Here is a 14,227-nt window from a genome sequence, read left to right as displayed (position 1 = left end):
TCCTTATAATCGAAAATATATGATTAATTACGTAAAATTATACATCCACTGACTCCAGAGGCTAATGCTGGACTGCTTCTACCTACTACCGTGTAATGTGGTTAACAAAGCGAGTGAGAAAGGTGAACATTTTAAGAGACATTTACGAGTAGAAGAGATGCTAATTCCTTCAGATTTTATCGAGAGGGTTTTTATTTTTCCGTTTATTTTGAGGCAGAGTTTTTCTAAATAAGTGCGCTGCTCCAGTGTGTGTTTTGTCAGTGATATTTGTATAGTCCATCTGACAAACACAAATCATCATAATTAAAGGGCCCATGTCATGCTTTTCCGGTTATCACCCGTCCCCTTTTGTTATGAAGGTTTTTCTGCATGTAAACGGTCTGCAGAGTCACAAACCCTCAAAGTACACCCTGTAGCGAGTAAAACTCTAACACAGAAAAGACCTGTCTATGCTGCCCCAGAACGCCTCGTTGGAGATTTCTCTATTTCCATTGTTTACTTCTTGGGTATAGTGACGTATTTCGGGTATAGTGACGTAATGCAATGGCTCCGCAGATTGGTCCAAACGTAGCCGTTACGTTACGTCCACGGAGCCGTTACGTTTGGACCAATCTGCGGACTTCCTCACACACACACACTCGGTGGGACATTGCGAGGCTCGCTGCTGCGAGGAGCGGGACAGTGTGAGCTGGCTCACTAGTGTGGGGTCGGCGAGACAGCGAGACACCGCGGAACTCAGCACACACACAAACTCCCAGCCAGGCTGCGGGTGTGTGTGTGTTTCGGGCTGGGTTTCGCTGTGTCTCGCAGACGGCCACTGGGCTCACAGGGAGGGGGGGGGGGGGGGGCAGGAGCTCCAACAAGCCGTTTAGGACAGAGAGTGAATACACATACTATACAGAGATGCTGTATGTGAAACCAATGTGAGTTTGGAAAATTGCACAGTATAAATCTATTTTAGTAGACCTCAACAATGGAATTATGATCAGTGGAAATGGCCATGACATGGGAGCTTTAAGGGGAAAATGGTAAAATGGCTGGTAATAACAGCAGTCTCTTCAGCGCTGGTTTGGTTTTAAAGCTGTTTTTTTCTGCACAAGGTGCTGTCTGCAGGATGACGCTTTAGGAATTTTAAAAGGGGCTGCTTTCAAATGAAGATCTGGTAAATGGACTGCATTTATAAATTGTTTTTATTACAAGGCTTTATAATTCTGCTTCTCATTTACACACACACACTCACACCGTAATGTCCAACCTTCAGAAACTATTTTGGGTTTGGTTTAGCGCTCAATTACGCCCTGACGTGTGGACAGGAAAAGCCAGGAATCTAACTTAAATTCTTGCAATACCTTCCCTACCTCCTGAGCCAGACTCCATTTTATAATTTGCAATATAACAGCACTGCTTCAAATACTCATACTTTTGACTAGGGATTTTTACCATTTTGTCACACTTTGATTGTTGTTCTGATGAACTTTAGTCCAAAAATTGTGATAAATATTTTGTATGGGGAGGCTGTGGCGCAGTGGAATAGTGCGCTGGTGTTGGGATTAGGGGGGCACAGGTTCAAACCCCACTGCAGTGAGCATGTCGTTGTGTCCCTGGGCAAGACACTTCACCCCAAATTGCTCCTGTGGGGATTGCCCACAGTATTGAGTATGTAAGTCGCTTTGGATAAAAGCGTCTAACATGTAATGTAATGTATCATGTGTAGTAACTATACATTTAAGAGTTAAAGTAGGTAAAACATATTTAAAATAACTACAGAAACTTCAGTTACAGTAATGGGAAATATAAACCCATACACTTTGTCTTTTTCCGGCTTTTTTACTCTTTAAACCAGCGGTATTTTTTACAGCTGTGAGTTTCGGCTGAATGTTTTCCCCTTGGTTTTGTTCTGCCTTCGGCTCAGCTAGACTATTATTAATGTGCCAATATTGACTTTCTAAATGAGAGAATTCAGTATAGGTCATGTCAGAGAAATGTTATTCTACACTTCTTCAATTTACATTTTTTAAACTTGTTTATTTCACGGATAAAAATGACATTATAAAGCATGATTAACATCAGGGGAAAACATTAATTATCGGCAAATAATATGCAAAATTATTCGTGCCAACATTATTGTTTTGACACAGGTGTGGTTTTTAAATAAATCACATGATGACTGAATTTGGTTTGAGGGTCCCTGTGCATATTGGCTCACTGTCACACTTGAATAAAACAGAGCCATTGTTAATTATATGTTCTTTCACACACTGACATGTCAAAATGTCTGTGTTTTGATGCTTTAGTGTCAGATTATTCCGCTTAACACAGCTTGATTTAATGTATTTAAATCACTCACCCCAATACTTTCTTCCTGCCGGTACTGTCTCCAGTTGTGTCCCGTGTCGCTGAACATCAGCAGGTAGGCCGTCAGCCAATCAGAGCTGCCGTAGCGACCCTGCGTGGAAACAGCGGTGATGTGTGTCCGCTCCCCGAGGTCCACCTGCAGCCACTGATATCTGTCCGAGCTCAGAGGAGACCAGCCTCCAGCTCCTGCAGGGACACGTGCACAGACAGCATGCTCAGAAATATGAGACGACTTCTGTTTCAACATCACATCATATTTGGGTATTTGCAAAGAAAATAGACGGAAGAAAAACTGATAATCGCATACATTCTTAGCAAACTTTTCTTAAGAAACTCAGTTGGGAGTGCAGGGAAATTAAAAGGGAACCTTTTTTAAAACATGCCGTTTAATTTTAGAGAGTAACATTTGGTTAATCTGTCTTAATGATTGTTCTGTGAATGATGTTAGCAGCAGATGAGCCATTTAGGATAACAGCTGTATACAATATTGAAATGTTAGTCCATGGCAGAGCTTCATATATTCTGAGTATGAGGGCAGACGACCATACGAAGGAGACATTACATTATGTGTGTGTGTGTGTGTGTGTGTGTGTGTGTGTGTGTGTGTGTGTGTGTGTGTGTGTGTGTGTGTGTGTGTGTGTGTGTGTGTGTGTGTGTGTCTGAGTTGGACCAAATGTTGCTTACAGTACACAAAATGGACAGATTTGACTACATGCCTGCAATTGTACTTCTACCTTTGACATAAACGCATTGCCTGACGCCATTCCCTGACGATAATTAGCATTTCCAATCAACCTTAACCTAGCCTCTTTGACAATTGGCCGTCCCTTACTTCAACCATGACTTTGGGGGCCACTCATTGTAAACCACTTCTGCCACTTTTCCAGAAATGGCCCTCACAAAGATAGAAGATAGAAGCTAAAAGCGAACGACCACTTGGAAACACTTTTTCAAAATCCCATGACACCAATTTTGGAGAGGCTGTGTTTTTGATTCTTTCAAAACTTCTCTCTATATTTGAAAAAGCTCACTTCAGGATGATTTTGAAGTGCCGTCCCTTTGTCCAAACTGCCTTTGTCCAAACTCCCTTTGTAGTGATCACCATAGTTGATAGAAATATATTGATGTCTGTAAAAAAGTTCTCAAGAAGAATTTGAGTCTGGGCTTTCTGCCAGTCGAATCACTTATCAGTGGAGTGAGAGGATGTAAAAATGTTGTGCTAGCTTTGGCCTTTGTATCTCCTCATACAACTCCCACATTTCCCTTAAGAATTACATTTGATGAATCAGACCCTAAGGTCAGAGTTTTTTACTTTCAAACAGTCAAGTTTTTTGGAGCTGAGATCATGATCATTAGAGAAATCTGATTCTGCCCAGAGGCAGTTATTGTAACTTTGATTCCAAAGTTACATGACTTACTCCTGCGTTGGTAGAGATTACTGTATCAATGCAGTACCTGTATGCCCGGAATAAAATATGTTATAAGAGTTGAGATATCTTGAGTTGAGATATCTTGGATTCAATGTCTGGATAACAGCTGGTGCAGGAGAGGCAGAACCAAGTTATTCTGCCAAACAGTGCTGACAGCTTCACCACAAGCTAAAGAAAAGACCCTTTGGCCATCAATAATGCACTCTTATTCTGACAGGACGTCTCTTATTCTGACAGGAAGTCTCTTATTCTGACAGGACGTCTCTTATTCTGACAGGACGTCTCTTATTCTGACAGGAAGTCTCTTATTCTGACAGGACGTCTCTTATTCTGACAGGACGTCTCTTATTCTGACAGGATGTCTCTTATTCTGACAGGACGTCTCTTATTCTGGGAGGACGTCTCTTATTCTTACAAGATGTCTTTTATTGTGACAGTCTGTCAGTCTGAGAACTGTGGAGCTGGATGTCCTGTGTGAAATTCATGGTATGTAATTTACAGTAAGTGCTTATAAAATCATATTTTGCATACAGATGTTAATCATCAACTATTTGGATTTGCACTTTACATTGCTACAACAGAATAAGAGGTTTTACCTTCAGTGCTTTACCTGCTTAGTCTCATCTAATATAAAGTATGTCCCTAGTGTCACTAAATTAGCGTTCAGTTCTGCCCGAATTATTATATTTGGTCATTTCAATAATGTTTGAACATTTGTAAAATAACATCCGGCAGTGCTGGAGAAAAAGCTGCAATGTGGATGAATGCGGTTTTATTTAATTTTCAGCCACAATGGAGATTTTAATGTGATTAAACCAACTATTCTAATGGCAATAGGTTTTTATTGAAACATATGAAAATCCTGGTGCAGTCTTGCTTTAAGTCAATGTAATGTACATGTAAGTGTCCCTGGGCGATAACAGTTTTTTCAACATACTTTTACAAGAAGCCTCTATGTAAAAAAAGGAAAACAAATTAAAATACATGTTTTTTATTTAGATTTTACATGCAGTAAAAACAGCCGACAAATTGCCTAAACAAATAGTTTGTAATTGGAAAATATGCATCTTGTATTTTTTAACCATCAAAAGAGTAATATTTGAAATGTGCATTCACCCCAAAGCTCTATGGGCCCGGACACACCAAGCTGACACCAAAGAACTGACACAGACGGACCCGACTGTTGCGTCTGTCACTACCCGATCCGTCCCCTGCCCGATCTGTACTGCGCATGTGCGAGATGGTCCGCCATATTGGAGAACTCCGGACGGCAACTCAAGAAGGACACTTGACACAGTGGCTTTTGGCAAAGCTCAAAAAGAAAACTCGAGAGAGATGAGTTATTGTTATTACAACGTGACTTCACTATTATCTTTTTATTGGGTTCTTTTATTTGGGGTTAAGTACATTGTCAGAATAAGTGAGAAATTAATTTAACTTCTGTTAGACCATATATGTATATGCCATACATTTTTGCATACATTCACAGTAAATATTTATTCAGTATGATAGCTGTCTAACAGAAGTTAAATTCATTTCTCACTTATTCTGACAATTTGGGTGGGCGATTTGGATTGCACATCGACATGTTGAATCGGTGGGTTTTCGGCCGAAAAGGTGTCGACACGGCTGAAAAGACACGACGGTGCGGGACACACCACTCTGAGTAGCGTGTCGACGCTCATCGTCGGCCTGACGCCCATCGACGGACAAAATCGACTTGGTGTGTCCGGGCCTTAATGGGTTAATCCAAAAGTTAATAGAGCACCAAGTCTGCAGCAGAGTGTTTGCAGGAAGCAGAAAAAGCTCCTCGAAGATTCCCTGCTCATTTTGCTGGTAAATTAAGTCTGAAAGAGGCGTCTCCTCGTGCAGAGTGACTGCAGAGGATGAGGAGCAGCAGCTGGAGGAGAACAACCACCAGGGGATGTTCATTTACTCAATGATTTATACAACAGCTGGGAATCTGGAATTAGAGCAGTTTTGGTTAACATGTGTGTTTGCTTTCAAAACTGCTCATTAGATGTATTGATGAGTTTAATTCAATTCAAATCTCAGGGAAGTAATCAATAAGGCATTGCAAACTGAGAGGTGTTATTGTTAGCAAGAAATCATTGACAAGGAAAAACAAGAGCTAAGAGGGGAGATTTTAGGCACTGAAAGCTCTGCGGTTGCTTGATATCTCAGAGCAGTTTATAAGTGTCTATCAGGCCCTATTATGTACATTTTCAGGTTCATATATATTTGTTGCCTCTACTCTGACATGTCTCCATGCTTTAATGTTCAAAGCTCTTTATTTTTCTCATACTGCCTGTGCTGCAGCACCTCTTTTCACCCTCTGTCTGAAACCAGAGCCCAGTCTGCTCTGATTGGTTAGCTGGTCGGCTCTGTTGTCAACCGCTTAGATGTCCCGCCCCTCAGCCTTTCTTGACAATGTGTTAGAGCCAATAAAAGGAAGAGTGTTACACAGTGATGATTTATCTTTCCGTCATGTTTCATTTCTTCCGCATCTCTTTGCTTCTCTCTTGTTGCTTCGTGCAGATAAACTCAGTTCGGTTATGGCGCTTCTGGCACCACACCATCTGATTTCCCTTCCCTTTCTCGTTATCGAAGATTGAACTCCAATCAGTAAACAGTCAGAACTAAAGTGAAAGAACTCAGCATGTGTGTTTACTCACAGCTTCTCCCATCACACACACCCAGAAGACTGCACCCTGCAGAGTGTGATTCCTGCAGTCTCCCAGGCAGAGGAAATCATTAATATTGTATTAAAGACAAAGACATCCAAACTTTTCCGTCTGATTCTCATCTCCGTTCTGTTTGTATTATCCTGCAAAAAACAAAAGGTATGTATCCTCAAAGCCCCCCACATAAAATCGTTTTTGCTACTTTCTGCAACCCTTCTGGTGACAAATAACCTTTTGCGGAGTGTTTGATTTACACCTGCAACACAATTACCTGAAAACTAAGCAGAAAACACAAAATATACTTTGGTTTTTAGCTTTATCTGTTATTCCATACCCCATCAGGTGTCTGTGTGTTTGTGTGTCTTTGATGTTGTGTGTCCTGCAGGGCGCTAAATTATGGGGCAAGCAGTGCTGCTGCAACGCATCAGAAACAAACAGAAACACAGGGGGGCTTCCTTTCACTACTTATTTTTTTGTGGAAACTCAGGGTGTTCAAATAAATAAATTCATTAAAAAGAGTGAGGAGAAAAGAGGACAAGATTGCAGCGATCATTTATTGATGTTAAACTGCTAAATGTTATATGCGTATACTCCGGAGAATAGCCGAGCAAGAGATGGAATAAATGAAAGATCACACTGCGGTACGAGCCACTGCGGTGCTTGTTCCTTATTAGCAGCAACATGCAGTCCCTTGATGGTGGGTCAGATATTATCATGAAAATCCTTACTTTATCTTAATAAACCTTCATTTTAGTCTATTTTCTTTAAACACAGTATGCCATCTGTGTTTTCTGCATATCCACAACCTCATACTGCACAAATGAACTGTGCATCTGTAGTGAGGTAAAGCTGAATAGAACATCACTAAGTTGAGTAACTGAACAAAAGATTAAAAACATTGTGGTCTTTTTGAGGGGGTTAAATTAATTCACAACAAACGGAGATCCAAGATCGATGAGCATGTGCTAATAGAGAGGCGAAGTCCCTCCCTTTCCGGTGGACCTCCATAAGACCTTATTTCGGAAAAAGTATGTATTGAAGTCAATGGGGAGAGAAAACGTATCTCTCGATCCCGTTTGAAATTGTGCCATGAATTACACAATCTTGAAAAATTATTTCCATGTCAAAAAAGTCACAGTTTGTCGTAAAACTGTTGAAATATAAGACTATGAAAAATACACAACTAGAAAGACTACAAATCCCAGAATCCCGGTCCCGCATGCTGGCTCTTACGGAACCGACTAACTCCCCTTGTGTGTATGCACAGCTCTCAACGTGCCCAGACTTGTAGTGATTTTCATCTCTTTTAATACTTTTTGCCTCATTCTGAAAGAAAGAAGTGAAATGTGCCAACGTGACGGCCATCTTGGTGTGTGGTGCGAGACGGGAGATGTAGTTCATTGAGCGGTTCACACAAAAGAAAGTGTTACTTCACAGTTTTACGACACGTTTTTTTCGTTTTGACTTGTAAAATTATCTTTTAAATTGACAAACGTCATATGTGTAATTCGTGATACAATTCAAACGGGATCAAAAGATAATCTTTCTCTCTCCATTGACTTCAATACATACTTTTCCCGAAATAAGGTCCCGTGGAGGTCCCCCGGAAAGGGAGGGACTTCACCTCTCTATAGCTAACCTGTGAGCAATCAACTGCTCACTAAGACATCAAGCAGACACAGATACTCTCACAAGACATTTAGTTAGTTAATATCCTTGTTGAGGCCCAAATATAGCACAGCAAAAACAACAACAAAGCAAATAAGTAGATTGGAATGCTGTTATTAGCTTGTTAGCATTGCTAGCTTCTGTTTTTATCTGTTTACAATCCTGCTCTATTTCCTGTCCATTATTGCTTTTGGCCACAAAACGTCAGTAGATTACACATTCTAGATTTCGTTCTGCAGCGTAAGACGGATGCATGCAATCAAACAAATTGTTCAATATTTCTTAGTCGAACAGTGAGAACAGAGCGCCACCATACGCTAAAAACGGAAAATATCAGCAAAGATAATGGTAGTCACTCACCTTCTCTCCGGTTCAGTTTAGCAAAGCCCGGCCCATGACTGCCCGATAACTGTGAGGAGCTTCTGAAGAACGATGGCAGCAGATTGGATACGAGAGGACTGTGACACACCTCTGTGAAACACAACAGAGGAGACAAATGGTTTATAATAACTACAGAAGTCTAAGGAAACATACCACTGATCGTTGAGGTCCTTTCAGTCTGTTCACAGTAAGAACGCCTTTCATAAGTTTTATTTAACTTAATCCCCAATTAGTAAGCCTTATATCAACCTTGTGTTAACTGCTTTTTGACTGACTGAGGCATTCATTAGACAAACTGGCCTCTGAGGTGGCTTACCATACCATATACACTCTGATGGATATAGATTGTGTAAAAAACAACACATTTACCCGGTTTCACTGACTCAAAGACACAAAAAGATTCAGTTTTTCTATGAATATTTCTATATATACATTAACGAGCATTTATATGCATGAGCCTTTATCTGTTAATGGATGTTTCCTCTATCGCTGAGAGGAGAATATCTCTGAGAGCAGAGATGTATCTCTTGGGGAGATTATATTAAAGAAGGATCTTGAGCTGTCTTTACTTTGTTTCGTCAAGATTTAATCAGACTTGGCCTCGCTGCTTTGATATCGATTCCTGCCCGTTGAGGGAACTTACAGAGATGGTTTGACTTTGGTCTCTCTTTCATGGGGCTTTGATTTTATCCGGCTTTGGTTTATCGTTGTGAGCTGTCTGCACGTTGCAAGAACAATCTGTCACAATAAGTCTGAGGTATATGTTCCATCATTGTGCATTGCAAACCTGACATGAACTGTGACATGTCTCCATGCTTTAATGTTCAAAAAGCTCTTTATTTTTCTCATACTGCCTGTGCTGCAGCACCTCTTTTCACCCTCTGTCTGAAACCAGAGCCCAGTCTGCTCTGATTGGTTAGCTGGTCGGCTCTGTTGTGATTGGTCAACCGCTTAGAGATGTCCCGCCCCTTAGACTATCACGTATAATGTGCGAGAGATTCTCTCTGGAGGAAGCTTTGGGATTTTAGCCTTTGCAGACCATTTACATTTACAAAAACCTATATAACACACTACAGGTGTCAGGATTCGTGGAAAAAGGTAGGACCCAAATGCAGAATACAAAAAAGGCAAAAAGGTCAAGGAACAAAAGGCAAGCTTTATTTAAAAAAAGCTGATAACTGAAAAAACATGACATGAAATAAACAGGAAGCACGAGGTAAACAAAAACTGATCGTGGCCAACATGGAGGGAGACAGGAAAGACAATGAACCGACATGAAACACAAGGGAAGAGAAGACTAAATACAAAGAAGGGTAATCACAGGACAAGACACAGCTGGGCAGGGGAGGCAGAAACACAACAGGTGAACACAATCAGACAATCAGACACAGGAGGGAAAACACAGGAAGGAAGACAAGACACAGGGAGAACAGAATTGCAAAATAAAACTCATGACAAGACAGACAAAACTAAGATTGTGACAACAGGAAAGGGAATACAACCAAAACGCATAATAAGGCCTCTTTAATTAATACTAAAAGTATAGCAGCAGCAATAGTGATGGCGAGATGAAGCCTTATGAAGCTTTGAAGCTTTCCAGCCAATTGGTTCGCAAAAGGGTTCATCTCATGAGGCTTCATCATGGGCTTCATTTGAACACAAACCCCCTGTTGGTCAAAGTGTGTAAAACAGGCAGATTGGACATCTCAACAGTGTGCTCTATCTCATACCGAGTTCCCAATGAGTAAAGCCTTAGAATAACTCTAAACAACGAACATTAAATCATATTTTCATGTTAACAATATTGTTTTTATTCCAGTTGAATGATTGTGATTGAAAAGCCTAAGGAGGCTGGTAAACATTACAAATAGGGATTTGTATTCCTTAATAATATTCATAAACGTAACCATGTTGTAGCCTGAGAAAGGCTAAACCATATCAAAGAATACATTTATTAACTACATTATCTCATTTAGCTGTAGCTTTTATAAACAACAAAAAAGACGTATTGACGAGTCGTTGAACCTGGGGGGTATAGGCTACTACGAAGCAGGATTTCCGCTTAGCCGGCTCAATTCAGGGAAAACTCCGGCTTTCCGGTCCTACGAAGCTGGTTCTCTTTTTAGCAGGCTAGATCTCCATGGTAACTTATGCTTAGCGGCTAACCTGGTCGGGACCAGGTTAGGTTGCAGGCTAAGAGCTCAACTCAGTGAAAGCACTGCCTGCTGACCAATCAGAGCTCAGTGTGCGGAGTTTAAAGCGATCAAGTCATATTACAGGAGAAAGGAAATACAGAAAAGCTGCCGTCGCAGGAAAGACGGCCGGCAAAAATCACCGACTGTGTGAACGTGAACATTAATAGAATATCACCTCCATCTTCAGAGCAATCTGACTATTATAACATTAGCGTTAAGAAAGCTTACTTAAATATCTGCCACAACACAAGTAACCGGATCAGAGTAACATTAAGTACAGTCCGCGGCATATCACTTCATAATGTATCATATATTTTCTTATCTGAGTCAGCTGAGCCGTATCTGGCCGTGCAACACTCACAGTGTCACATGCTGTATGCAGAAGTATTATTTTAAGCAACACATTAAGTTGACGAAACACTCGAGACAAATGTAATTAAAGTCAGATCCTGTTTTAGACGGGGCAGTGATATCATAAACCTGTTAATACGCATTCAAACACTTTTTCTTTTGCCAGCTGTATTCACCTTGCAGGTGCAGCTCTGTGGCTTTGATCCTGGATAAAGTGTTTAAGTCATAGATGTTTAAAGTTTAACTTCTTCATTTTTGACTAGTATTAAAGTTCACTTTTCATTCAGGAAGTATGACGCTGCGCTGTCAGTACGCTTCTCCATGTTTGTGATTGGTCGAATGCTCCAAATACCACCCCTTTCATGTGAACGCGCACCTAACTAGATAGGACACGGCTGGCTTGAGCGATCCACTTGATAACCCGCGTCGTAGTACCGTTTAGCGAGAGCGTGTATGTTTTGGATTAGGCCAACCGGCTAACTCAAACATATCCAGGTTAGGTTGAACCAGCTTCGTAGTATAGGCCCCAGGAACCCTGCGATTGTGAGTCAACTGCTTTCCAGCTGAGCCACAGCACACACGCTGAATCTCCCTGAAAATACTGTAACATATTTATGCCTGTATTTATTCATTTATGTTTTTTTCTCCTACATTTATTTATGCTTGTATCTATTTATACTTATGACATGTTCCGACCTCTATATAGGTGAGGTTTTGAGCTCTTTTAATTCCATCGTGTCACCAGCGGGCCCGGGTACAGGAGGGGTAATATCGTTCTTATTATACATCCATGGGTATTATGAGCGTTGTGGTTCAATGGTTCAACCGATCTGAATCGCTTCGTGAAGCAGTCACGTGGTATCGACAGGCAGCGAGGCTTCGTTTGTCATCGATGACGTCACTGGCCCAAAACGATACAAGCCTCGACACATGCTTCACAAAAAGCTTCGGGGATTACTCGACACACGCTCCGAAACCTCGGAGCAATACGTAACATCACTAAGCAGCAATACTGTCACAAGAATAGAAAACATATTTTCTATCTCTATCGCTGTACCAATGATACATTATTATAGACCCAGAAATAATGTAAAAGCTTGAGGGGCAAATTGCACTTCTGGAAAGTGGCTAATGACTCAGAGGAGACGACTACCAAAGTAGAGGAATTATGGAATGTCTTGTGGTGGATACAAAATGCTGCTGACTTCCAAAATATGAAACTAATTTCTTCTTCTGACTCGACTAAAACCAGGGAAGCACAACATCGTCTGACACATCATCAGCAAGTGGAGATAAATCTTGAGCACAAACCTCTTCTCGAAACACTGCGCAGTAGTGAAGACAATCCTGTGAAAAGTTAAAATACTAGATATTACTCTCTCTTGTATACATGATTGACTCCAAATAGCTTTAAGGAGAGCTGGCCTGGACAAACTCAATTCATTTAGTGGTTTAAGTAGGGCAGTCATCTTTAAAATAGACACTTAGTATGTGTCCTTTTTATTCAGAATCTTTAGAAATAAATAAGCAGAAACCTCTATGGACACACTTCAAATGTTGGGTACCACTTTACAATAAGACTACCCTTATAAAGGATTTACGAACAGTTTGTAATTCATTCATTAATTAGGTTGTGAACACTTTATAAATCCTTAATAAGCTTTTATAAGACATGAGATAAACAGGGCAACTGTGACCGGTTGCTTGCCAAATAGAGAGCCCACATTTCTCTGTACTGCTAAGCCTTATTTGAAATGGTAGTAACTCATTAATACATGGGAATGTGTTTTACACTTTACAAGGCTCCCCTTTGGCAGTTATAAATGTTAGTGACTCGTTAATAAATGGTCATAAGAGATGCCAAGAAAAATCAAGATGGAAGGGGGGGGAATCAACTCAGTGAACAACAGATAGGTAAGCTAGTGCCAATATAAGGCTTTGTCATCTTGCCAAATAGTGAGCCTGTGTTGATATGAAAACTATCTTAGAACTGGTTTATAAATGGTTCTTAATGATTAATAAAGTGTTTACAACCTAATTCATAACCTAATTATAAACCCTTTATTAATCCTTTATTAGGGTAGTCTTATTGTAAAGTGGTACCAAATGTTGTATTACCCTCATATTAGAGGTGACTGCAGTATATAGAGACTGGATTGAAATGCTATTATTGATCAGCCTCACAGGATAAAACAAAGAGACTCTTCACACTGAGCCTCTGAAGAAATATATAAGCGTAATAACGTGGTGCATTTTCCACTGAAAGCCATCAATCTGCACCTCAATCAGCAGTCAAGTCACACACTGAAACACTTAAAATTTCAAACTGATCACCACAGTATCGATCAGAGTCTAACAAAGTGGTGCACTCTTTATTTGACAGTTATATACATGTGGAAACAATGTGAGATGTCTTTTCTTAGAGCGGTAATGTCTTCCTGCAGTGTCACCGCAAATCAACCGTTTTATTAAAATACGGGGCTCTCACCAGCTCACTGAATATAAAACATCTGCACTCAGAGCACAAAACAACTCCCCATGTAAGGATCTCTTCTTCATTTTGGTTTGTTTCCGAACCTAGATGTGCGTTCATCTCATCAAACATCAAACCTACTGTACTAGAAAATAAAAAATCAATGTGTAAATCTGCTTTTTCCTCTTGCTAGCTTTAGCAGTAGCATTAGCTCTGAACTCTCTTTAGCTCTGCATTGGAACAACTAAGCTTAATACAGCTCTAATAACATCACTATTGGTAAGATAAGATAGCTAAGCACTCCAGAGAAATAAGTAGAATGCTAATAGGTTGTTATGTTAGGTTACACAGGCACTGTCTCACTGTCTCAGTAGCTCATCAACTGCCAGCTTAGCTTAGCCTAGTTTAGCTTTACTTGACTTCCATGTTTACCTTTAAAAACACAGAACAGCCTTGAACAGAAATTATTCAGTTGTTCGTGAAACTGACTGCACTTTTGGTGAGGTTATTCTCTGACTTACGGTGTTTTCAGACACACCGAAAAGTTTGTTGTACTTTTGACACAGACATGGACACAGAGGACTGGATATAATGCCTGCTGAAAGAGTTTTAGCTCCACAGCCCCTTGGCTTAAACAGAGGTATTGTGAATCATCAGTTTCCCTCACTCTGTCAGCTCTCACAATGAAAG

The 14,227-nt window shown here is 40.5% G+C and overlaps 1 protein-coding gene across 1 annotated transcript in view; it reads right to left on the bottom strand.

The window, feature by feature from the left end:
• LOC117552664 (contactin-associated protein-like 4) overlaps positions 1 to 14,227 on the bottom strand; it is a 57,825-nt gene that overhangs the window by 27,240 nt on the left and 16,358 nt on the right. The window contains exons 2-3 of the mRNA XM_034226239.1: positions 8,498 to 8,608; positions 2,348 to 2,541 (exon numbers count right to left, since the gene is read on the bottom strand). Coding sequence (XP_034082130.1) covers positions 2,348 to 2,541; positions 8,498 to 8,608 — 305 coding nt within the window. The remainder of the gene's footprint in view (positions 1 to 2,347; positions 2,542 to 8,497; positions 8,609 to 14,227) is intronic.

Source organism: Gymnodraco acuticeps, unplaced genomic scaffold (genome assembly GCF_902827175.1).
Source record: "Gymnodraco acuticeps unplaced genomic scaffold, fGymAcu1.1, whole genome shotgun sequence".
NCBI classification, from domain to species: Eukaryota; Metazoa; Chordata; class Actinopteri; order Perciformes; family Bathydraconidae; genus Gymnodraco; species Gymnodraco acuticeps.
This window is presented reverse-complemented; position numbering and strand designations above follow the sequence as displayed.